Source organism: Penaeus monodon, chromosome 42 (assembly GCF_015228065.2).
Source record: "Penaeus monodon isolate SGIC_2016 chromosome 42, NSTDA_Pmon_1, whole genome shotgun sequence".
NCBI lineage: Eukaryota > Metazoa > Arthropoda > Malacostraca > Decapoda > Penaeidae > Penaeus > Penaeus monodon.
In genome coordinates, this window is record NC_051427.1 from 7175922 (window position 1) to 7203056 (window position 27135).

Genomic DNA, 27135 nt, shown 5'->3' on the forward strand with positions numbered 1-27135 from the left:
ATGAGTGAATGGGAGTGAGGTGATTGATAATGTGAGAGTGAATGTGAGTGAGTGTGAGAGTGAATGTGAGTGAGTGTGAGAGTGAATGTGAAGTGAGTGGTGGGGGATGTGAATGTGAGTTGATGAGTGAGTGTGAGAGTGATGTGAGAGGTCTTGTTGGAGGGGGTGGTGAGTGTGAGGCATGTGAGCGGAGTGAGTGATAGTGTGAGAGTGATTGAGTGGTAGTGTGAGAGTGAATGTGAGTGAGTGTGAGAGTGAATGTGAGTGAGTGTGAGAGTGTGTTTTGGAGTGAGTGTGCAGAGTGATGGTGAGTGAAGTGTGAGAAGTGAATGTGATTGACATGTGATGAGTGTGAGAGGTGAATGTTAGTGGATATTGAGTGTGAGGGGAATGGAGTGAGTGAGTGAGTGTGAGAGGTGAATGTAGGTGAGTGGGCGTGAGTGTGAGTGAATGTAGTGTAGTGAGTGAGTGTGAGAAGTGAATTTGTGAGTGAGTGTGAGGAGTGGTGAATGGAGTGAGTAGTGGGTAGATCAGTAGATTGTAGAGATAAAAAAATTACTGTTTATACATGTTGTAAGCATAGTGTTTTAGTATTGCACAAAATAGCTATAGTGGTCTGGTACAGAATGATTTAAGACGACTAACAAGCAAGAAATAAAAAATCAGTAAAAAAAAGTATGGAAGCTATTTTCAAGACCTGCTAATCTTCTCTCATGTGATATGTTATTTAACCATATTGTACACCACTGAAAAATTATTTTCATATACCTCCCGTTAGTGTGAACCAAAATTTGACCAGTAAAGTATCTCGTTTTTATCTCTTAGTAGGCGGTATTCAATAATTTTTGTGTGACTTATATGTAATACAATTATCCAACCATGGGATTAATTTTTTTTCCAGCATCGCGTACTTTCTTGTAAATCAAAACTTACACCCTTGCGACTTCTCATATATGAACTTAAGAGAATGGTGTGTATGGTTGATATTTTCATATGTCCTTAAAAGGGTACATATTGTTTTGAAGCTTCATTTTACAAAACTCCCGTATTACATTATTTTACAAGAGGCTATCTGCATTGCCACTTTTTGTTTTCTTACACTTTGTAGGCTTAACGAGGCAACTTGATTATTTCTGAATCAGGTTTTTAACGACAACAAGTTTTGTTCCTGTTACATGGTTTATTTTGTAATTAAAACAACTTTATATGTGTCATTGTTTATTTCATACTAGAAATAATAACACATGCTATCAATACTAGGCTACATAGTGTCAAGCATCAATTGAACCTTTTTTCTATATAAATAAAGCACACCAGGTTGAATAAGTAGACATAAGAAACTGAAGATGAATTTTCTTGATATTTAAAGGAACAACACTACTTCAGAGGAAAATAAAGTGTACCAATGTGATATAATCATTTGATTTGTGGCCTCTTTGCTTAAATATCATAAATGTAAACATTTGGCGTTTTGATTTGTACTTGAACGTATTTGTGGACTTTTTTTAATACCCTTTTTTTAGCAGGGGAAATGATATAATACGTTTTTGGATACATGAGGCGACGAACCTTACTTTGGGGTTGCGCTTGGGTTGCTATATATGAAAACAAGTTTGGAAATGAAGTCAACGTCAGCAAACTGTCGCAGTCGTAGTCCACCTACATCCAACCAAGTCCATGCAACAATCATACTGCTCCATTCTCGGTATAGGGCTCGTGTCCCTCTTCAAGGGTCCAAAGATAAGTTAGCAAAACACAGAGAGTGGATCATTAAGGGAGCTTACAGACCATGATTAGTGTAACATCAAGCATGGTAAAGTACTGTGTCTATTATAGTATGAGGTCCTCTGTATATACAGATCTATTTTTTGCAATGGTTGTATGGTATTTACAACTGTGCGTGTAACTACTGCATTGGACAAGTACAGAAAGCTATCTAATTGTGTATAACTATTTTTGTCTGTATATTTAGTCTTGCAGATTTTTATTTGTATCTTTCAGGACATTATATATTGCAATACAGTAACCATTTGTAATTTAGCTTATTATATACGGTATAATATTGCATTATAATGACACATAAGGAGCCTTTGAGTAATTAATTACGAAAAGGAACTGTAATATGAGTATTCAACTACTCTAAAAAAAAAATGTTTGTTACATATGTGTGTTCGTTGTGGCGTAAAAACAAACATGTACTAATCATTTTGTCTTATATAAAAAGTAAATGGGTTCATCTTGAATGACTTAGAAATATCCTTAACAAATTGGTTATGTAATGGCATTACATTATCCATATCGAGTTCCAGGAATGAAAACAAACAAACAAAGATATCCCAGGCTATGGTTCTTGCCGCTTAAGCATTGTCAGAACAATGTATGTTGGTGTGTATCTTGCTGAAGTATAAAAAAAAAAAAAAAAAGGTAACACTGTCACGAAAGAAACTCTCTGTAATGACAGTTCATGGTCCAATGAGAAGTGAAGCTGTTGATGACGCCAGAGAACAATATACGCTAGGAGGGGTAGATATGGAAGAACAAAGACAAATGATTAAAACAAAACGCGGAAAAACTTTATACGACGTTGCATTAAATAAAATGTGTCAAACCTTTTTTGGGGTATAACATTACATGGCATAATATCTTAGAACAAATATTAAAAACTTTGACAACAGCTGGGATGCTTAAGAACTACACATATAACATACATAAAAAATATGAAACTAAAAGAAAGTGTTTTCTATAAATATATACTTTTTGTGTTCCAAATGAATGAATCGAGACGATTTTCGTAAAATATTCCCAAAGAATAATTATACAGAAACAGAATAAAAGCTACTTTTTTATATATACATAATATACTTTTTTTCATACAGTGAACAGTCTCTACAAACTATGCAGCAAAAAACTAGTACGACCACAATGTTTTGTTCTTCAAGTAAATCGTTAATCAATCTTTAGTACAACAATGGTAACAACTATGGCATCACGACTTACAATCACCTATTGCTCAAATACTGTGTTAGCGTGAAATATCACCTAACTTCAGATTGTTCTAAATGATTTGTGTTCAGTGTAATCCCACACACAGGCCGTAACATTTGAATGTGACTGATGCTGTGTTAGTGTAAAGTTCCCAATCATGTTTTTAAGATTCGCGCTGTTCATGTAGTCCTATTTTATCCTTGCCAACCTGGCCATGTAGGATATACGGCAACAGTTAAAATAGGCTTCTGGCTCAGCCAATGTAAACTGTCATTGGATTGTCATTTTTGTTAAAAAGGCGTTTACAAATATTTTACAGTATGAAGTGGGAGTGGGGAATGACTGTATCGTGCAGCTGCTGTAATAAACAATGTCATCATCTCGACAGTCGAAGGACTGCCCATCGTGTAAGCATCTTAAGTGGTGACGTGTGTGAAGGTGTCGAAAGTCCTCACTCTGACGTGTCACACAGTGACACGTCCACAAGATAACAGATGTATCATAAACACAGAGAGAAATGTATATTGTTCCTCCTGATGGTATGTGAAGTAGAACTGCGTTGCATATGGTCAGCGCAGCAAGGATGCAAACCGTCTTGTTAGCACCCTTTAGATAAGCTCTTCCACACACGTGTGATTTTCACAAATATAAGTTGAGATGTCCACACGCAACCAATTACAGGTGATCACAAGGGGCGCTTGCGCACAAAGGCTTCTATATTTGCATCACACACCAATATAAAACACATGCCCAGTGTGCACTCCCATTAACAAAACGCGCTCTCAGGTTTGGACACGGTGCTCACTGCGAAGTTGGATTTATTTAACACCTTCAACGAGTAGGCAGTGAACAAAAGGTATACAGTGGCAATCTCAGAATACTGTCATGGTCAATTCACCTGCATATAGAGTTGAGCTTGTTAAAAAATTAACATTTTATTGGTGACTTGTCTGTGCACAACTAGGGGGGAAAATTTGCGAGGCACACAATACAAGAACGTTGCACATCTAGAGTTAATGGTTAAATGAAAGTTAACTCCTTAAATATTGCTTGAACAATTAGTGAACTAGTTTATAGAGCAGACTATGTCCGCACAGAAGTACAAAAACGTTATGAAGGTGATTCACAATGGTAAGAACAGACGGTTGTGTCTGTTGTGTTCCAATCGTGTCAAAGAGTTAGTGGTGTCCATGAAGTGGGAAAATTATAATTTCTGAAAGTGATAATACACCATGGTACCGATGAACTGTCCAAAACACACTAGATGCATTTCTACCAATATTATAGGGAGAGTTCATACTAATAGTTTTGTCTTGTCTCTGTTTTTGATCGTTTTTGAGTATAGTCTTGTTCGCCTAAAATGCTCAGTTTATTATGTATTCCAAGCTATGTGATCTGTCTGAGAGTTCTTGCCCTTGTGCTTGAGTGAGTAAAGGGTCCAGTTGCAGTACTGCTGGTTATGAGAGTAGCACGAAGCGTCAGATTAGGTGTCCCGAAGATCCAGAATGTAGCGAGACATTTGAGTAGGTGTTGGTGTGAGGTGTTGTCTTGACGGTATACATATACTACATGGTATGGGTGGGACCAGAGGTTGGAGCGAGAGCGGGAGGAGCTGTAGCCCGTAGGACCACGGGTGTGTAGGTTGAGTATTGGAATCCCCTAGTCATGCTGGCTTGTGGTAGTATGCGTGGCGTGTGCGCCGTACGACAGGGGCTCGTCATTCACAATGCCTGACTTGCTGTGATGTAAAGGGAGTCCTGTCTGGGTTTATTCTTGTCCATGCTCTCCTGTGGGACGGGAAGCTACGGTGAAAGTGCAGGAGAATTCGTCACAAGTTCTGAGACTGAAGCAAGGTTTCCTTGACTAGTGTGTATCCATGCGGGGAGGCGGTGGCTTGGTGTAGACAGAATTGGATCGATTTGAGGGACGAGGAGCGTGGCAGAGGAGGAGACTTGAGGTCATACATGCTCTTGGACGCCAGAACAATAATAAATCTCTTCTTGGTTGGTGACAAAACCACTATCATACTTGGATGTCTATGCGTTGTATAACAGATGGTGTTTCCAGAGTGTCCATACATGCTTGACATGGTAGCCTATATATAAACAGAATAAACGAAAAAAATAACGGATGAGAAGCATATAGAGAGACCTATGGTAGGCGGGTAAAGAATATGAAAGGAATATACATAAAGTGCAGTTTCAATTATTCTTGACTAACAATAAGACACTTATACGGAACACAATTGTCTTTGAAACTCAATGTCTCTTTCACATTCACGCCTATATGTATACACATTTTCATTCATTCATTGTTACTTTCCCTATTTATCAGTATCTTATTAAAATGACCCCCAGCACACATCCTCAAGATAGTCCTGATCATATACATTACGTAATCTGCTTTTTGTTCGTTCTCTTCTCACCACCATTCCCTTATCACTGCCAGTGTAGTGTGGATGGAGCTTGTTTACTGGTATTGTCATGCTCGTTACGCTAATGTGTGAGTCAGGAGTATGGCTTTTGTGAAGTGGATGAGCAGGGCTGGTACTGGTGTGATAGGTGCTGGGTCGAGAGGTGATCCAGTTTGATACATTGTGCGTGCATTTGTGTGCAGGCTTTAGATCAACTCTTTCGGTATACCGCTCTTCGATCACGCCAACAATACACATTAGGACGAGTACTGGAGGGTTAAGAACCGGTTAGGTGTCTCTGTGTATTTTCCTAATTGTTATATGTTTAATTCCTACCAACTTAGAGGTAATCAGTTAAAGCAGTAATAAGACTGGGGTGTGTTCTCTCCAAAAGTTACACTCAGTAGGTTGTCACACAGCAGACCTTGGTGTGAAAGTAATATTTTTAATTAGTTTTATTATCGGACAATTGAATGCCATATTGCGCACAGGAATCAGTCCCCTGAAAGAACTTTAGCAAAAGCACAACAAATTGTGATCAGCGTGGCGGCAGGATAGGGGAATAAGCGACAATGCCTAATCATTTATATTATAATCATGTATAGGTAGTTCGATATGAAATGCAGGTAATACTGTTGAGTATAATATAGATAATAACACATACAGTACATACACAACTCATATGAGACCCTAGTGCCTCTGTATACATGCATACTCGTAATCAATGAATTCAGAGCAATTAAATTTGTAATCCTGTTTGTTTAGTACTACAAGGAGACTGATCCCAACCGTTTTCTTACTCTTGACATCCAATCTGATTTTACATGATCTTGTATAAGACATTCTCACCGTGTTATGTTTCAGCAGAATGCTGTTATGGGGTCATAATACAGAACTCCTGTTAAGACATCAACTGTCGGTCCTGTGTATATTCACTTAAAATGTTAGTTAAAGATGCATTTAAAAGCTCAATGGTGGTGATAGCTTTTTAAGACTTCCATAGAGAGGTTAAGTAAATTTACTATATTTACAAAGTTTAAATGCGTCTCATATAATTTACAAAAAGAGAGCAGCAGGGAAGTAGGGAACACGCTACTTACAAGGAAAATCTGCGAAAGACACATAAAATATAGCATCCTATATATATTTTAACTGATCTTTATAAACTTGTCCACCCAATGAGAGACTCACGTACCTTGCTCTTCAAAATTGTCAAATGTGGATTTTTTTATTATCATTCAAAATTGTCAAAGTATGGCTTTTATCTGTTATTTAAAACCGTCAGAGACGGATATTTAGCCTCTTGGGTAATGTTTTGGGGATTTACGAAACCTTCCCTACGTCTCTTCTGCTGTAAATTTCAACCAATTTTATCATCTGGTTGACAATATTTACGAGAAGATGTGACGAGTGTGCCATTTTTTGTTTAAAAGAAGATCAGTCTTCTCGCTGACCGTCAATTCATAAAACACTATTGTTTTGGGGCATGAGCACAGGCGGGGGGTTTTCTGTTACGGCCCTAACTTCTCCTTGTGCTTGGTTTCCTGCTTGGGCCAAAGCTTTGCTGTCTTTCAGGTTGTGTGAATATAATGCTTAACTAATTTGTTTCCTAAGCTCCTGAAAAGGCATAACAGTAATTAAATTAAAACGATTAGATTAGAAACAACAACAATTTTCCAAAAATACTACTAGGGGCTAGGGATTTCCTCTGCTGTCGCTCTGTCCTTGGTGTATTCATACAAAATAAACATCACGTGGTGAACACACAATGGCTACTGCTTGTCGTTTACAACAGAAGAAATGTATATTTATACATACATAAAAACTGTCTTGTATAGAAAAAACCATAGCAATCATTTAGGTTCCATGGTTTTCAAACATATCTCGCCCACAAAAACCCTACTATGATATATGCATAGCCCGTTTCAAAACTAACTGCAATGCTACTGGGTTTGTTGATAATACAATAAACTTAAACTGACTATTTACTTAACTTCAGAGCAGCATAGCGAAATGATTAGAGGCACAGACCAAAGGTAGCTGGCATCATGATTAAACCTAAGTGCCGACATATATCTCTGGTGTAGTACAACTATGTTTTCTATCAGTAGATCCACCCCAAGCCCAGCTCTATTAAGACGAAAAGGACTATTTCGGAGCAAAATTATACATTCTTTACATACCCTCAAAAAACGTATAAAAAGATCACTAGGTCAGCTGCTAAACCATTATAGGCCTGGGTAAATGCCTCCTATCACCCTTACGTAAGCCTAGTCACAATTATTTCATATCAATATAGACTAGTGCCACAGTGCATTTAACATACAGTGATACATATTCCATATCTTCGCATTTTCATCTGGGGGGAGGTGGGGGGGAATAAACAACAGAAAGAAAAAGGACAAAAAATAAAAAAGAATCAATCAAAATAGGATGCCAGAGGGGTTGCGTTCAAGACCTCCAGCAAGCATCAGACCCCAATTAGTATACAGCACAAGGCTCTCCCGTCACACGCCATCAGAAGCGTCAAGAAATGTTATTAAAGGAAATCCGCTCGCACTAATTCATAATGAACGCGAGCAAAAGATAAATCAGGTTTCGAATTTGTTGCAAAAAAACCAACAACAAAGGGGGGAGGGATCAAATGCAATGTTGCATATACTAAAAAATAGGTAAATGCAAGATTTTTCTCGTCTGTCATTTTAAAAACAAAACAAGGGTAAGGGGAAAATGAAACATATCCACATCCAACCGAAAAATTGCAACAAACAGTGACAATGCACACACACACATGTTGCAAAACGCACGAGCCAGTAGCCATACAAAAATCACATCGTTTGGACACACCTGTCTGTAAATTTGGTGTCAGCTCTGCTAGGGATGTCGCCAGTAGTCCATACACATGTACGTGAATCTTCATCCTGTTACAGTTTCAACTTCCTTCAGAAATCCTTTGTAAAGGAGAATGATGTTCGGTAGAACACCTTGTTTGTTGTATGCAATAGCTTCCTTGTTCCTATGTGAGCCTATTGTTTATGAATTGATAATTCCTGAAGTGACATTATGGGTGCATCAACGAATTAAGGCATTGGATCAACACTCATTTCACAAATAACGAGTCAGTGGTAAAGTAATTATGAAGATTTGATTTTGGGACGTTATTTCATATATGGCACCATAATCATAGGACTAAGGCATCATTTACACATACAAAAAGAAAAAAAAGGAAAAATAAATGACAAGAAAAAGGGAAAACTCAATTCACATGCCCACCATAGCTTGTCCTCATTATGGCTTTGGTTCGACTAACAACTGCATTTATAAATCTCTGTAGCTGGACTTTTTTAAATACATTGACAATGGGGTTATCACGATTAGATGCAGCAAAATAAACTAACTACCACCCAGACCTAGTTTATCAACCAAATGTGTAGGTACCTTATGAAAACCAAAGCCATAGACAACAATAAATACAAGTGCGAGAAGCTGAGACACTTTCTACTTCATTAGTTCCATAATACACAAATACCTTTCAACTAGCTAAAAATGTGAGAAATATTACTCAGTGACTGCTTAACCCCTGTTTGCAACAGTGTAGGTGTAGTAGTTGTCCAAAACTTACAATTACTGTGGGCGAGGTAGTGTTACACAATTAGAGATAAACAGGGTGGTTCAGCTTTGTACAACATTTATGAATTCTACGGCAAGTGTGGGCAGTGGCTGTGGTAAAAAATCTATAGCCGGTCAAAAAGCTGGGTGGCGAGTATTCGTATTGGTATGATAAAAGATATAGATCATAAGAACGCTCAAATTAGTTGTATTTGCTGAAGTTCCATATCATCTGCATCCATGCGTAAGTTTATTCTATAGCAGATATAAGGCCATATGAATATGAGTTAAGATAAATATATATACAAGGAAGTGAAAAATTTCTGATCGTAATCAAAAATTTCCAAAAAAACGAGACAATCATATACATTAGTGCCCTGACTAGATTTAGATATAAGAAAAGGTCATTGTGAGTGAAAATATAAGTATCTAGAGATAAAGGTATCCTTGGTATTTAAGCGCCACTAGTCATATAGTGTTTAGCAAGGTAATGGGGGTTTCTGTATCCTGTGTTCTAATGGGTGATAGATTTGTCCCTGCTATGTGTGGTCCGCTGGTGCGAGTGCTGGTACCTGGGTGCTTCAGTGCGCGGTTGTCTTGGGTGGGTACGCTCGATGATAGAAGTCCTGGCATCGTCGTGCGGCTCGTGTCTGCAGCTCGTCCTGAGAAGGGCTCCTGTCGGGATCCTGATCCCCCGCTCCCGAGAAAAGAACGTTCCCCCCCTCCACATTGCATCGCCCGCGCCACAACAGTGTCAGGGGGAAGGTACTTCCAGACCCTTACTATACTGTAACATCATACTCACACGAGGTCACCCTTCTCACCGCCCTTGTCGAACAGAGACCAGATCCTAACTCTCAAGTAGCGCAACAGTTACAAGGACGTAGAGTTAGTTCGAAGCTTATAAGAAACTCGTGGCATTCCGCATAGCACAATATTAACCTAGATCCTTTTTACACATTATATCTGGAATGAGGTAACAAGATAATACCGTGCTACTTTGTAGCGTCGCTAAAATCATTTTATCACTTGCTTAGTCTGATCCTATAATAAAGGCTTTAAAGACGATGGCTATAACAAATTCTTAATGACATAATGGAACCGTAGCTTGAATGATAAAATGAAATGAACAACAATACATAATACTGCTGAACTGATGCCAAAAGCCACACATAAAAATAATAAACAGAGGGAGAAAACAGGCATTTGAAAGGAAAGTCAGTATGTAATTCCGAGTCGCTATGGTCAGCACAGAATATGCATTAGTTAAAAATGCACATAAAACATGGAAAAAAAAAATGACAGAAAAAAGGAGACACAAAAGCCAGGCTGATAAAGCTTGCCAAGGAAGCTAGCACAGACACCTCCTCTCCTGTTAAAAATATTGCTGATATTTCAAGAAAGTCGCAATAATTTCTAAATCTGCTTTTTCCTTTTTTTTGTTCCCTGAAACATCAGTTATGTAATTCTTTATTTAACTTCATACTGATGAACATATATCTGCTAGTTAACACAGAACATAAAAAGTGTATATATAAGCAATTAAATTTGATAAAATCTCGAATAAAATCGTCAAAAGCAAAGTAGAAACTGTTTTTTGTATATCAATCAACAGTCATCCTGCAGTTTTACATGTGCGCTTCTTGCCAAATAGTCCTGAATCTCCCATGCCAATCTGATTTAAATTAATTTCCAACTATACTACTCAATTGGCTTGATAGGAGAGAGGCCGGGCGAGTAGTGTTTCTGCAGATTCATGTCTCCAGTTTAGTTCTATAATAAGGAAATAATAAATAACAACATTAACTATGTAATAGCAAATGAAACACCACTATCTTGCTGAGGCACATCTAATAAGAACTAGAAACAAAATATTAGCACTATTCACTTTTGACTCATTCAGTTAGTTATTTCTTTGTCTGTAAGCAAATCATTTTAATGAGCATCATAAATCTAAATGGTTCACGTTGTTTTATAGTGACTATTACTATACATTGTGTTTAACAGTCTCAGTTAGTGTTTAGTTAAAGCCACAAGACAAGCAGCATGACGGATTATCTATCTTTTTCCTTTTTTTTTCATTTAAACAAACTAGCACATCAATAGGCGAAATTAAAGCCTATATGAGAGGAGCAATTCAGATTAGCGTATATCCATTTCCTAAAGAAATAAAATTTCTGGCTAATTGTTGAGATTAGGATCTGCGTCCTCTGGTGAGACAAGGGCCGGTAAGGGTGACCTCGTGGGTATGTGTTACAGAAGAAGGGGTGGAGTCCTATCCCCTGAACACTGTTGGTGGGCCGGGGATGCATGGAGGGCTGGGGGGGCATCAGTCCCCGACCAGGATGCCCTTCCAGTACGAGCTGCAGCACGAGGCGCAGTACGATGCCAGACTCTATCGGGCGTACCCACCCAACAACCGGGCATGAAGCACCCAGGTACCAGCACTCGCACCGGCACACACAGCAGGGACAAATCTACTCACATTAACACAGAACAGAACCCCATTACCTTGTACAACTATGAAGTGGCGTTAATAAGGATATTTATCTTAGATTTATATATTCACTCACAATGACCTCTCTATCATCTAAATCTAGTCAGTGCATAATGTATTATGTCTCGTTTTTTGTAATTTTTGATATGATCAGAAATTTTCACTTCCTGTAATAGTATATTTATCTTCACTTATCTTCATATGCCTTATTCTGTATAGAATAAATTCTCATGAGATGCAGAGAGATGGACTTTCAGCAAATACAAATTAATGAGGTTCTTATGATTATATTTTTATATTACAATATTAATACTCTCACCAAGCTTTTGATTGCTATAGATAGAGCACTTGCACACTTGCTGATTCATAAAATGTTAAAAGCTGAACACCCTGTTTCTTAATGTGAACACTCCTGCACTGTAATGTAAGTTTTGCAATATACACATACACAGTGCAACAGTGTGTTATGCAGTCACTGATATATTTCTCATATTTTTGCAGTTGAAAGTTATTTGTGTATTATGGAACTAATGGAAGTAGAAAGTGTCTCAGCTTTCGCACTTTATTTATTGTTGTCCATGGTTTTGTAATGACTAATTTGGTTGATAAAAGTTGTGTTGTAGTAGTTTATTTTTGTCACTAATTGTACCCCATTGTCAATGTATTTAAAAGTAGCTACAGAGATTTAAATGCCAGTTGTTGTATAGACAAAGCCATAATGAGGAAAAGCTATGGTGGGCATGTTGAAATTGCAGTTTTCCCTTTTCTTGTCTTTATTTTTTTCCTTTTTTTTTTCTTTTTAGGAAATGAGCCTTATTCCTATGATTATGTGCCATATATGAATAGTCCAACAAAATCAAATTTCATAATCTTACCAGATGTTTTGTGAATGAGTGTTGAAATCTTATTTTTAGATCCACCCATACATTCATTCAAGGAATATCATTCATAAAAATAGACATAGGAAAAGAAGCATTGCATACAAAAACAAGGTTACCTGAACATCATTTCCTTTACAAAGGATTTTCTTGAAGGGAAGGTTAAACCTAACAGATGAGAATTCACGTACACTGTGTATTGACTACTGGCGACATCCCTAGCAGAAGTGAACAACTTACAGAGGTGTGTGCCAACGTGTGCATTTTGTATGGCTACTGGCTCGTGCGTTTGCAACATGTGTGTGTGCATTGTCCTGTTTGTTTGCTAATTTTTTCGTTGGATGTGTGTATGTTTCATTTTCCTTACCCTTGTTTTGTTTTTAAAATGACAGAGAGAAAAACTGCATTTATTCTTTTTTCGTATATGCAACATTGCATTTGATTCCCCCCTTTTGTTGTTGTTTTTTTGCACAAATTGAAACCTGATTTTATCTTTTGCTCTCGTTCATTTTATGAATTAGTGCGTGGGATTTTTTAAAACATTTCTTGACGCTTCTGCTGGGTGTGACGGGAGAGCCTGTGCTGTCTACTAATTGGGTCTGATGCTTGCTGGAGGTCTTGACGCAACCCCTCTTGGCATCCTATTTTGATTGGTTTATTTTTTATTTTTTCCTTTTTCTTTCTTTTTTTATTTCCCCCCCCCCCCCCCAGATGAAAATGGAAGTATGGAATATGTATCACGTATGTTAAATGCCTGTGGCACTAGTCTATATTTGATATGAAAAATAATTTGCTAGGCTTACGTAAGGGTGATAGAGGATTTACCCTGGCTATAATGGTTTAGCAGATGCCCTAGTGATCTTTTTATTACGTTTTTTGTAGGGTATGTAAAGAATGTATAATTTTGCTCCGAAATAGTCCTTTTTCTTCTTAATTAAAGCTGTGCTTGGGGTGGATCTTGAAGAAACATTAGTTCCTACACAGATATATATGTCGCACTTAGGTTTTTATATGTGCAGCTACCTTTTGGTCTTTGTGCTCATAATATTTGTATCTTGCTCTGAAGTTAATTAAATAGTAGTTAGTTATTTTATTATCAACAACAGTAGCATTTGCCAGTTAGTTTTGAAATGGCTCTGCTTATATCATTAGTAGGGTTTTTTGGGGAGATATTTTGAAAACATGGAACCTAATGATTGTATGTTTTTCTATATAAGACCAGTTTTTATGTATGTATCTAATATACATTTCTTTTTGTAAAGAAGCAGTATGCCATTTGTGTTTACATGATGTTTATTTGTATGAATACACCAATGACAGAGACAGCAGAGGAAATCCATAGCTTAGTTATTTATTTTTGAAAATTGTTGTTGTTTTAATTACTCTTTATTTCTTTAACTGTTATGCCTTTTCAGAGGCTTAGGGAAACAAATTAGTTTAGCATTATATTCACAAACCTTGAACAGACCGCAAAGCTTTGGCCAAGCAGGAAACCCAAAGCACAAGGAGAAGTTAGGCGCCTTAAGAAGCAGTCATGCCCAAAACAATTAGTGTTTTATTGAATTGACGGTCAGAGAGAAGACTGATCTCTTTTAAACAAAAAATGGCACATCATCACAATTTCTCGTAAATATTGTCAACCAGCTGATAAAATTGGTGAAATGTACATCAGAAGAGACGTAGACAGGTTTCGTAAATCCCCCAAAACATTACCCAAGAGGCTAAATATCCGTTCTCTGACGGTTTTAAATAACAAGATAAAAGCCATACTTTGACAATTTTGAATGATAAAAAAAATCCATATTTTGACAATTTTGAAGAGCAAGGTAGTGGTCTTCATTGGTTGGGAAAGTTTATAAAGATCAGTTAAATATATCTATAGGATGCTATTTTTTATGTTGTCTTTGAGATTTTCCTTGTAAAGTAGCGTTTCCTAATTCCCGGACTCTCTCTTTTTGTAAATTTATATGAGACGATTTAAACTTTGTAAATATATAATTAACCTCTCTATGGAAGTCTTAAAAAGGCTATCACCACCATTTGGAGCATTTAAATGCATCTTTAACTAACCTATTTTAAGTGAACTAAACAGGAGAAGTGTGTCTTAACAGGAGTTGTATTATTGACCCCATAACTAACCATCTGCTGAAACTTCACACTGTGGACTGTCTTATAAAGATCATGTAAATCAGTTGGATGTAATTTTACTGTTGGGATCCTGTCTCCTTGTAGCTACTAACAAAACAGGATTACAAATTTAATTTTCTGAATTCATTGATTCTATATGCATATACAGTGCCTATGTATATATGGTTGTGTGTATGTATGTGTATTTATATATACCCACATATACCCGCATTCATATCTACTTATACATGATTATATATAAATGATTATGATTGTGTATTTCCCTATCCTGCCCCACTCAAGTTGTTTCTTTTGGTAAAGTTCTTTCAGGACTGACTTCTGTGCAATATGGCATTAATTGTTATAATAATAACTAATTAAAAATATTACTTCACAATGTCTGCTTTGTGACAACCTACTGAGTGGTAACTTTTTGGAGTAGAAACACCCCAGTTTTATTACTGCCCCTTTAATTGATTACCTCTAAGTTTGGTAGGAATTAAACAATACAATTAGGAAAATCCACAGAGACTAACCCTGTTTTAACCCTCCAGACTCGTCAAGTGTTGGCAGTGATGAAGACGCGTACGACGAGTGTTCCAAGCCGCCACCAAGGTACAATTACAATGCACTCCGAGCCCAGCACTATGACCAGTACAGGCCCGCCAACACTTCAAACACTACCTCTCCATTAGGTAAGAGATGAATATTCACAACTCCTCACTGGCCAGTTATAAGGAAAGGTGGTGAGGAAGGAACACAACAAAAGAGATATATGATATTGATAATTTGAGGATGTGTGTGTGTGTTAATTTTAAAAGATATTGATAAATAGGGAAAGTAACAATGAAACTTGAATGAAATGTATACATATAGGTAATGTAAACTGAGTGTTAAAAGAAATTTGTGTCAGTATAAGTCTTATTGTTTAAGAATAATTGAAATGATTTAGAACTCCTTTCCAGCATTCTTTACCCGCTACATGGTCTCTCTAATATGTTTTCATCCTTTTTTTTTTCTTTTCTTTATTAGGCTACCCAGTCAGCATGTATGGACACTCTGGAACACCATCTGTTTACAACGCATCGACATACAAGTATGATAGTGGTTTTGTCACCAACAAGGAAGAGATTTACTCTGGCTCCAAGAGCATGTATGCCAAGTCTCCTCCTCTGCCACGCTCCTCGTCCCTCAATCGATCCCAATCTGTCTACACCAAGCCACCGCCTCCCCGCATGGATAACTACTCAAGGAACCTTGCTCAGTCTCAGAACTTGTGCCCGAAGTCTCCTGCAACTTTCACAGCTCCGTCCCACAGTGAGAGCATGTACAAGAATAACCCACGCCAGGACTCCCTTTACATCACCAGCAAGTCAGGCATTGTGAAACCTGAGCCTGTGTACGGGACAGCCGCCTACAACAAGCAGCATGACTCGGGTGATTCCAACTACTCAACCTACCGTGGCTCTACGGGCTACAGCTCCTCACGCTCCTCCAACCCTGGTCCCCCCATCCCCATGAGCCGCACCCGTCAAGACAACCTCACACCTAACTCAAATGTCTCGGCACATTCTGGACTCGTGACGCCTAACTCTGTGGCTTCGTGCTACTCTCCTAACCCGCAGTACTGAACTGGACTTACTCACCAAGCACAAGGAAGAACTCTCAAATATCACTAGCTGTAATACACTAATAAACTGATATTTTTTGGCTACAGACTACTACTCAAAAAGATCAAAAAGAAAGAAAAAAAAATAGTATAGAATTTCCCTATAATATTGTAGAATGATTAGTGGTTTTTGAAGTTCATGGTACTGGTATTATCCTTTAGAAATATAATTCCACTTTGGCACTTTGAGATTGAACAAGAAAACAGTCTGATTCTTACACATTTGTGAATCCTTCATAAGTTTTTACTTTTGGGACTTAAGTTGCTTAAACTAGTTCACAATTTTCAGAGCAATATTAAGGATTTAACTTTCATTTAAGCCATTAACTCAGGATTGTGAAAGTTTCTTGTATTGTTGTCGTAAATTTTCCCCCTAGTTTGTTTTTACAGTCACCAATTAAAATGTTAATTTTTTACCAGTCAACCTCTATCTGCAGGTGAATTGACATACAGTATTCTGAGACTGTATACCTGTATGTACTTTTGAAAGGTTAAAACATCTCCCACTCTCAGTGAGACGTGTTCCAAACTGGAGCGTGTTTTTAATGGGAGTGCCTGGTGCATGTTTATCTTGTGTGTTGATGCAAATATAAGTCCTTTGTGTAAGTCTTTGTGATACTGTAATTGGTTGACGTTGTTGTGACTTCAATATATTTTGTGAAATCAGTGTGGAAGTAGCTTATCAAAGGGTGTAAAAAGATGTTTTGCACCTTCTGCTTGCCATGCAAGCAGTCTTAATACCATCAGGGAAGGAACAAATATTTCTCTCTGCTGTTTTATGATACACTTTATCTTGGTGTGTTCGTGTGTGGTAGAGTGAGGCTTCGACTTCAGTCCCAATTAAGATGTTAAGATGGGCATTTTGACTGTGAGTGATGAATTTTTAAGCAGTGCAGATAAAGCATCCCCATTCAAACTAAAATATTGTAAAAGTTGTAACAAAAAATTAAATCCAATGACAGTTTATTTGGCTGACCAGAGCTGTACTGTTTGGTAACCTACATGGCCCAGGTTGGCAAGGAAAAAAGGACTACATGACAGTGGAATCTTTAAAAATGATTGGGAACATACACCAAACACCATCACATTCAAATGTTACTGCCTGTGTGTGGTGCTTCTTGAACAAATCATTTATGAACAATCTGAAGTTTAGGTGATATTCAGCTACCACAGTATTTTGAGATAAGGTATTGTAAGTGTGCATAGTTACCATTGTTAACTAAAGATGATAATTACTTGAAGAACAAACTTTGGTGTACTAGTTTTTTGTGAATTTTTAGAGATACTGTTGAAAAAATATATATGTATATATAAAAAAGGTTAAGCCTTTTGCTTCTGTTTCTGTATATGATACAGAACATGTGATTCATTCATTTTGAACACAAAAAGTATATTTAGAAAAATTTCTTTTATTTATATTTTTTCTGTATGTTAAGTTTTTAAGCATCCCAGCTGTTGTAAAGTTTTCATATTTTTTCTAAGTATATGCATGTTATTTTTAACCCAAAAATGGTTTGACAATTTTATTCTAATGCATGTGTTATTAAGTTTTCTTTTTTTTTTCTCATTTCTTTTTTCTTTCATATCCCCCCCTCCTATGTATATTGTTCTCTGTGTCATCAACAAGTTCACTTCTCATTGGGACCAGAATGTATTACAGAGAGTTTCTTTGTTTGACAGTGTTACTTTTTTTTTTTTTTTTTACTTCAGAAGAATAAACAAATAACTTGTTCTGACAATGCTTAATCGGCAAGAACCATAGCCCTGGATATCTTTGTTTTGTTTGTTTTTCATTCCCTGGATGATATGGATAATGTAATGCCAGTTACATAACCAATTTGTTAAGGATATTTCTAAGTCATTCAAGATGAACCCATTTACTTTTGTATAAAGACTAAAATGTTTTTAGTACATTTTTGTTTACCAAAGAACACAATGTAACAAACATTTTTTTTTTTTTAGATGTAGTTGCATACTCATATTACAGTTTCTTTTCTTAATTAATATTCAAAGGCTCCGTATGTGTCATTTATACTGCAATATTATACAGTATATAATAAGCTAAAATTACAAATTGTTACTGTTATTGCAATATATAAATGTCCTGAAAGACACAAATAAAAAATGCAAGAAAATATACAGAAACATAGTTATACAAATATATAGCTTTCGTACTTGTTCAATGAAGTCGTAGACATTTGTAAATACCATACAACCATTGCAAAATAGCTATGTACTATAGAGACCATACATAATAGACAAGTCTTTTACCATGCTTGAATGTTATCACTAATATGGTCTGTAAGCTCCTTAATGACCACTCTCTTTTTGCTAACTTATCTGACTGAAGAGACATTTTATACAGAATGGAGCTGTTTTGCCATTGTTGTGTAGGTGTGACTACGACTGCGACAGTTCTGACGTTGACTTCATTTCCCAAACTTTTTTTTATATATAGCAAAAGAACCCAAAGTAAGGTTCTGTCGCTCATGTAACTAAAACGTTTATTTTCATTTCCCCCTTTTAAAAAAGGGTATTAAAAAAAAGGTCAAATATGTTTCACATTACAAATCAAAAGCAATATTTACATTTATGATATTTAAGCAAAGAGGCCACAAATCAAATGATTATATCACATTGGTGCACTTTATTTTCCTCTGAAGTAGTGTTGTTCCTTTAAATATCCAAAAAAATTCTCTTAGTTTTTGTCTACTTTTCCCCGGTTCTTTTTTTTATATAGAAAAAAATTAAAGAACTGCCCTGAGCCATGTAATAGCTGGTTTTATTTTGATGAAATAAAAAATGAACATATGTTTTTTTAAAACAAAATAAACCTTTAAAAGGGAAAAAAACTTTGGTAAAACTGATCAGAAAAAAAAAGTTCTGTTAAAACCTTTCAAAGTAAGAAAAAAAAAGTGCAAGATTGTTTTTTAGAAAAAGTAAACGGATTTTTTAAAAAATGAAGCTTAAAAAAATATTCCCTTTTTAAAAAACAAGAAAATATCCACCATAACTTTTCTAGTTATTAGAAATCCAAGGGTTTTTAAATTTTTTTTTCCAAAAAGTCCGAATGGGAAAAAATTTAAAATGGTTTATAATTTTTTTCTAAGTCAAAATTATTTAATAAACGCTACTAAGAGAAATAACGGTATTTTTTGTTACATTTTTGGTTTACACTACGGGAGGTATGAAAAAATTTTTTTTCCCGTGGTTTACCCAAATTATTAATTATATCCAGAGAAGATAGCAGTCTTGAAAATATGCTTTCCATCCTTTTTTTTTTACTGATTTTTTTTTTCTCCCTTTAAAATTACCATGAAAACCCCATTTTGTGCATTTTAAATTTCTTCCCTTTATAAAAGAAATTTTTTCTTCACTCACTACTTACTCACCCCTCACCACATTCACTCTCACACCCACTTCACTCTCAACTCACCACCCACCATTCACCACACCAACCCTCACTCAATCCTTATCTCACACTCCCACTCACCCCAATTTCCTCTCACACTCCTCACTTCCCCATTCCCCAACTCCTCACATTCACGCACATTCACCTCACACCATCATTTACCCCACACTCACTCACATTCATTCACTCTCTCTCACTCACATTCACTCTCCACTCACTCACATTCACTCTCACCTCACTCCTCCCTCACATTCACTCACATCCTCACCCCTCCACCTCTCACACTCACTCACCCCCTCCATCCCCCTTACCTCACCCTCACCCCCTTCATTCTCACACTCACTCCATTACTCTCCACCACCCCCATTCACTCTCACACTCATCACATTCCTCTCCCTCACTCACATTCACTCTCACACTCACTCACATTTACTCTCACACTCACTCACTCACTCACATTCACTCACACCTCACTCACTCACTTCCCTTCACTCAACTCACCCCATCACATTCACTCACCTCCCACTCACTCACCTTCCTCTACACCCCCCACTCACTCCAATCATTCACATATCACTCACATTCCTCTCACACCCCACTCACCCCCCTTTCCCCTTTTACTTCACCCTTCACTCACTCACATTCACCTCCCACCCACCATTCACTCTCACTATCACCCCCTCACTTACATCCTCTCACACCACCACTCCCACCCCCTCTCACTCACATTCACTCCCTCCACTCACTCATCACATTCACTCCACAACCCTCCTCACATTTCAACTCCAAATAACTCCCCACTTACCAACCCCCTCCACACTCCCACTCCACTCACATTCCCTCACCTCAAATCACCACCAATCACCCACTCACTCCCCTCACCCCCACACTCCTCCCCTCTCCCTCATCCACCCTTCACTCCCCAATCACCCCCACCCACCTTTAAACTACCACTTACCCCACCCTCACCCCACCCTCACTCCACCCACTCACCACACACTCTCACCTCACTTCACCTCACCTCCATCCCCCCTCACACCCCCCACATTTACTTTTTCCCCACCCCTCACCCTTTCCTCTCCACCACCATATTCACCCCCACCACCAACACCCCACCACCACACCCCTACACCACACACCCACACTCACCACTCACCCCCACAACCACCACTCAACCCCTTCCCCACCACCACAACCCACACTCACTCACATTCTTCCTCCACTCACTCACATCCTCTCACCCCCATCCATTCACTCTCACCCACTCACTTCACTCTCACACCACTCACATTTCCCCCCCCCCCACTCACTTTTACCTTTCCCACTACACCCCCCTTTACTTCACCTCACTCACATTCACTTCACACTCACTCACCCCAATCACATTCCCCACTCCACCACTCACATTTTCCCCCCCACACTCACTCACATTCACTCTCACACTCACTCACATTACTTCCACACCCCTCACACACTCAATCACACCCCAAAAACCTCACTCACCTCACATCCTCACCACCCAATTACTCACATTCACCCCTCACATTTACTTCCCCATCACCTCACTCACCACATTCCCTCACACCCCCCTCCTCACCATTCACTCCACACTCACCCCATTCACTCTCACATCCCACATTACTCTCACCTCCTCATCACTTCACTCACCCCCACCACACACACCCCCCACACCACCCACCACCACCACCACTTTCCCCCTTACCAATTCCTTAACTACCCTTTCATCCCCTCCTCAGATTTTAAAAACCACCTTTACATTCCTCTCCACCATCCATTCATTAACCCACTATTCCTTACCTCCTCCTCATTCACCCCACCCTACTCCCCCACTACCCACACCCAAAAACCACAAACACCCCCAACCCCTGTGCTGATGGAAAGAAAAAATTTGTTTTAAAATACCCTTTCATTCAAACAGGCCTCGGTACAGTTGGGTTTTTTTTAAAGACCTGCTGAAGGATTCTCTTCCCCTCACTTCCGTACAAGGGGAAACCAGAGCTAGCCCTAATCCCTTTTTTCCCCCGAAGCACAAAACTGCCTTGATGGGGTGCCGGCGCCTTGACCCGGGAAACTCTCTGAAACTTCCCCAACGGGGTTTTTTACTTGGCATGGCAGATGACAAGGGTTTTTGATAAACAAAGTCGCTGCCCCGGTTTTTCTTCGAACCAGCCTGCTGTAGGGGTTATCTGGGGGCCTTATTTGGCATGGGGTTTTCCGAACGGCCCGCCCCCGGCGGGTTAGAGGGGGATTTTGCAATCTTAACCAGCAGCCCCCGTACCCGAAAATGGGGGTCCCCAAAACGGTTAAAATTCTTTAAAAATTCAAATAAATTCCTTTTTTTCCAACTGTATTTGCAGGGGAATATGTTAAAGGGGTTTTAAAAGGAAAGGGGTTTTACTTGGGGAAATTTACCGCCTTCTCTAGGGATTACCTGGGGGGCCCCCTTTTTAAACTTTCCCGGGGAAACAGGGCCCGAAAGGGGAAAAATGGGAAATTAAAAAGGAACTTTTATTGGGGAAAAAGAAAGGAGAGAAAAGAAAAAGGAAAAAGGAAAAAAAAAAAGTTTTTTTAGAAAAAAAGGGGGAATTTTTAAAAAAAAAGAAAAAGGAAAACTTTTTTGAAAAGATTTGACTGGGGGGGGAAAGAAAGAATAATTTGGGAAAAAACTTGTTTCTGTGTCATCAACAAGTTACTTATCATTGGGAACAGGAATGTATACAAGGAGAGTTTCTTTGATTTGACCCCTCCCCCCCCCCCCCCCAGTGTTACTTTTTTTTTTTTTTTTTACTTCAGAAGAATAACCAAATAACTGTTATGACAAATGCAATCGGCAAGAACCATAGCCCTGGATATCTTTGTTTGTTTTCATCATGGATGATATGGATAATTGTATGCCAGTACAGAACCATTTGTTAAGGATATTTCTAAGTCATTCAAGATGAACCCATTTACTTTTGTATAAAGACTAAAAGTTTTAGTAACATGTTGTTTACCAAAGAAAACACAAGTAACAAACATTTTTTTTTTTTTTCTTAGATGTAGTTGCATACTCAATTACAGTTTCTTTTCTTAATCTAATATTCAAAGGCTCCGTATGTGTATTTATACTGCAATATTATTACAGAGTATATAATAAGCTAAAATTACAACTTGTTTACTGTTATTGCAATATATAATATGTCCTGAAAGACACAAATAAAAAATGCCAAGAAAATATACAGAAACATAGTTATACAAATATATAGCGTGTACTGTTCAATGAAGTCGTAGACATTTGTAATACCATACAACCATTGCAAAATTAGCTATGTACTATAGAGACATACATAATAGACAAGTACTTTTACATGCTTGACTGTTTCACTTAATATGGTCGTAAGCTCCTTAAGGACCACTCTCTTTTTTACTAACTTATCTGACTGAAGAGACATTTATACAGAATGGAGCTGGTTTCTGCCATTTGTTGTGTAGGTGTGACTACGACTGCGACAGTTCTGACGTTGACGTCATTCCACAAACTTTTTTATATATAGCAAAAGAACCCAAAGTAACTTCTGGCCTCATGTAACTAAAACGTTTATTTTCATTTTCCCCCTTTTAAAAAAGGGTATTAAAAAAAAAAGGTCAAATATGTTTCACATTACAAATCAGAAGCAATATTTATATTTATGATATTTAAACATAGGCCACAAATCAAATGATTATATCACATTGGTACACTTTATTTTCCTCTGAAGTAATGTTGTTCCTTTAAATATCAAGAAAATTCATCTTCAGTTTCTTATGTCTAGTTATTCAACCTGGTGTGTTTTATTTATATAAAAAAAAAGGTTAATGAAGCTGCCATGAGCCATGTATATAGCTGTGTTATATTTTAGTATGAAATTAAACACATGAACATATAAATTGTTTTTAATACACAAAATAAACCATTTAACACTTGAACAAAACTTTGTGTTAAAAACCTGATTCAGAAAAATAAGTCGTGGAATATACAAAGTAAGAAAAAAAAAAAAAGTGCAGATTGTTTTGTAGAAAATAAATAGTAAACGGATTTGTAAAATGAAGCTTCATACAATATGTACCCTTTTAAGACAATGAAAATATCCACCATACACATTTCTTGTTATTTAGAAGTCAAAAGGTTTAAGTTTTATTTCCAAGAAAAGTCCTATGATGGAAAAAATTAATATGGTTGATAATTGTTTCTAAAGTCAAAAATTATTCTAATAACCGCTACCTAAGAGAAATTAAGAGTAGTACCTTACCGTTACCATTTGATTCACACTAACTGGAGGATATGAAAATAATTTTTTCCAGTGGTTTACAACTTATGTAAATATATATCACATGTGAGAAGATAGTAGTCTTGAAAAAATGCTTTCCATCCTTTTTTTTTACTGATTTTTTTTTCTCTTAAAATATTTCCATGAATATGCCTATTTTGTGCATTAAAATTCATGCCTTCCCATTTATAAAAGTAATATTTTCTCTCACTTTTACTTACTTACTTACTTACTCACTCACTCACATTCACTCTCACACTCACTCACATTCACTCTCACACTCACTCACTCACATTCACTCTCACACTCACTCACTCACACACTCTCCCCCACACTCACTCACTCACTCACTCTCACACTCACTCACTCACATTCACTCTCACACTCTCACTCATTCAACTCTAACACTCACTCAACACATTCACACACACACACATTCACACACACACACACACACACACACTCTCTCTCTCTCTCTCTTCTCCTCTCTCTCTCTCTCTCTCTCTCTCTCTCTCTCTCGCTCTCTCTATCTCTCTCTCTCTCTCTCTCTCTCTCAACACCACTCACACACACTCACTCAACACACACACCACACACACACACACACACACACACACACACACACACAAAACACACACCACACACCAAACACACACACACACACCACACACACACCAACACACACCACACAACACCGTTGCGTGCATGTGGATGAAACAAAATTTGGTCTCTATAGAGATACCCTTTCATCGCTCAGTTTAGGCCTCTGGTGACAGAGTTCGTGTTTAATTGAAAGACCCATGCTGAAGGATTCTCTCTCCTGCCTCACATCCACGTGAGCCAAGGTGAAGGAGCACACGAGCTATGCCTTCATAATACCTTTCTTGCCACGTAAAGTGCACTGAAGGCTGTGCTGTCCTGATCTGTCCCGGAGCACTAATTCGCCACAGCCCAGAATCCTGGATAGCTATGGAGAAGCTGGTGCCGTTAACGTGCCCGTGTTGATCTCAGCAATGGGCACGCATGACAAAGCGATTTGATCAAGCAAGATCGACTCGCACCTGGTCATTTTCTTCAGCAAGACCTGACGCCGCTCACAAAGCCGTAGGGGATATCGTGAGGAAGGGCTGTTGAGATAGGCCATGAGCGTCCTTCCGCACATCGGCATGCCTCCGGAGGTCCAGGAGGGGCGACCTAAGGCTGGGGAGACGTACGCCCTCACCACCAGCAGGGCCACCACAGCTTCACCTGGAAACTGGGGGATCCGCCGGGAAAACAGCTCTGTGATCCCAGGGGAACTCTCTGCTAAACATTCTAACCTGAGATTTCTTTTCCAACTCTTGCGCATTTGGCGGTGAGGGGAAATGTTATCAAGTGGGGTTTCCCATGGACACGTAGAGCAACAGGGTCTGCATGACTCAGGGACTCTTCGACAGGCCTGTGCTCGTAGGGGGACTTATTCCTGAGGGACGTCCCACTCATCCTGTCATAGGCTTCCCGGAACGACCAGGGTCCTGAAAGGGAAAAATCTGGGAAATTAAAGAGAACATTTGGGATTGTCGCAAAAATTCGTGTATTACGCATTGCAGTCATGATAACGAAAGTTTTATAGGGCCTATTCCATAAACATTCAGGATATTAATCATCAGTGTCTAACATATCTTCAATGCTATGTTAAAAATAAATGCAGCAGTTTGAATTACTGTTAAGTTAAAAATGAAAATAGGTATTAATTCTTGAATGTTCCTCCTTTACCTCAAATAGATTAAAAAGAACATGGCGTGTGTGTGTAATAATACTAAATCTTGATCCAGCTCTGAGAATGAGAACTTGGAGGCTGCTCCAAGCTTTGCTTCAACTTCACTTTGCAAACTTCCAGTCTGGTGAGAGAGAGAGAGAGAGAGAGATGGAGATAGAGAGAGCAGAGGAGAGAGAGAGAGAGAAGAGGAGAGGAGAGAGAGAGAGAGAAGACGAGAAGAAGAGAGAGAGAGAGAGAGATTGGAACTAAATAAAGAACTATTTAACACCAACACATTTCACTCGACGGGGATTCAGCGTAATTCTTATAAACAAAAAATTCGGTATATGATATAGGCCTAAACTTTATGAAAACAAAGTAATCGTATGTTTTGATTTTTTTATGTAAGGCAATTAAACAATATACTACATCCTGTAACATAAGTACTTCAATTTTGGGTCATATGCAGATCATCAAGTAACGAAAGGAACTTTGCAATATTACAAATAAAAATAAAACTTTCTGCAATTTTCCCCAAACATGCAATATTCGTTCATAAGTTATATCACAAAGATGAATTATATTACTTGACATCACCATTGCTACAATGATATGAATGAACAAATAAATAACTACATAAGTAAATTAATAAACTGCTTCGTTAAAAGACACCTGATGGACTTACAATAGATTTCAAACTATCCAAATTACCTCTTATTTCTTAACATCTTCGTACCCGCTGTATTACTGTTTTTTGCTGAACTAGGAGACTGAAAATTGCCCAAAGGAATTTTGTGGTACTAAAGGGGGAAAAATAGAATAAAGAGGTGTTAATCCTGATTTATGAAGCTATCGTTTTTTTTTACTCATCAGGCACAAAAACGAGGTTTAGTTACATAAAAAAAATAAGAATGTTTTAAAATATTTGTCCTTGTTAATCTCGGAATATGCACGCACGCACGCGCACGCACACGCACACGCACACGCACACGCACACGCGCACGCGCACACGCACACGCCACACGCACACGCCACACGCACACGCACACACACACACGCACACGCTCATTCCCCGGAGGCGAAGGAGCCCCTGGTTACGGTGGCGATCAGGATGGCTCCAGAGCAGAGGGTGCTAAGAATCCCCGGTCAACAACAGGCCGCCCCACGTTGATGAACCTCTGCACATATAATATAAGGACAATGAGAAATGAATCCGACGTACTAGCATACCTTGAGGAACTCTCTTTCATCAAATGGGATATTGTAAGACTAAGGTTAGAAGACTAGGCGAAGAGAAGAGGATACTAAATGATGGGCACGTGCTCTATTGGAGAGGTAAACCCCATAGGGTAACAAGCAGGAATTAGGGGTAGGTTTCTTAGTTCACAAACGTTTAGAAAAGACTAACGTGAAATTCTACACTATAAGCGAAAGTATCAATAAAACTAAACAATAGGTATAACTTAAAGATTCAAGTCTATGCTCCAACCTGCAGCCACA

The 27135-nt window shown here is 38.1% G+C and overlaps 1 protein-coding gene across 1 annotated transcript; it reads left to right on the forward strand.

The window, feature by feature from the left end:
• Positions 1–8278: 8278 nt before the first annotated feature.
• Positions 8279–18724, forward strand: LOC119599103. Its single transcript, XM_037948861.1, has 5 exons — positions 8279–8373; positions 9467–9772; positions 11201–11445; positions 15064–15204; positions 15542–18724. Exons 1-5 carry the CDS (start codon positions 8279–8281, stop codon positions 16138–16140), a joined length of 1386 nt encoding a protein of 461 aa, XP_037804789.1. The 3' UTR covers positions 16141–18724.
• The last annotated feature ends 8411 nt before the right edge of the window (positions 18725–27135 follow it).

Coding starts and splice junctions, on each gene's coding strand:
- LOC119599103 (XM_037948861.1), top strand. CDS start 8,279: ATGTCGCCAGTAGTCCATACACATGTACGTGAATCTTCATCCTGTTAC. Junction 8,374..9,466: donor GTAAAGGAGAATGATGTTCG/GTAGAACACCTT, acceptor TTGGTATTTAAG/CGCCACTAGTCATATAGTGT. Junction 9,773..11,200: donor ACAACAGTGTCAGGGGGAAG/GTACTTCCAGAC, acceptor CTAATTGTTGAG/ATTAGGATCTGCGTCCTCTG.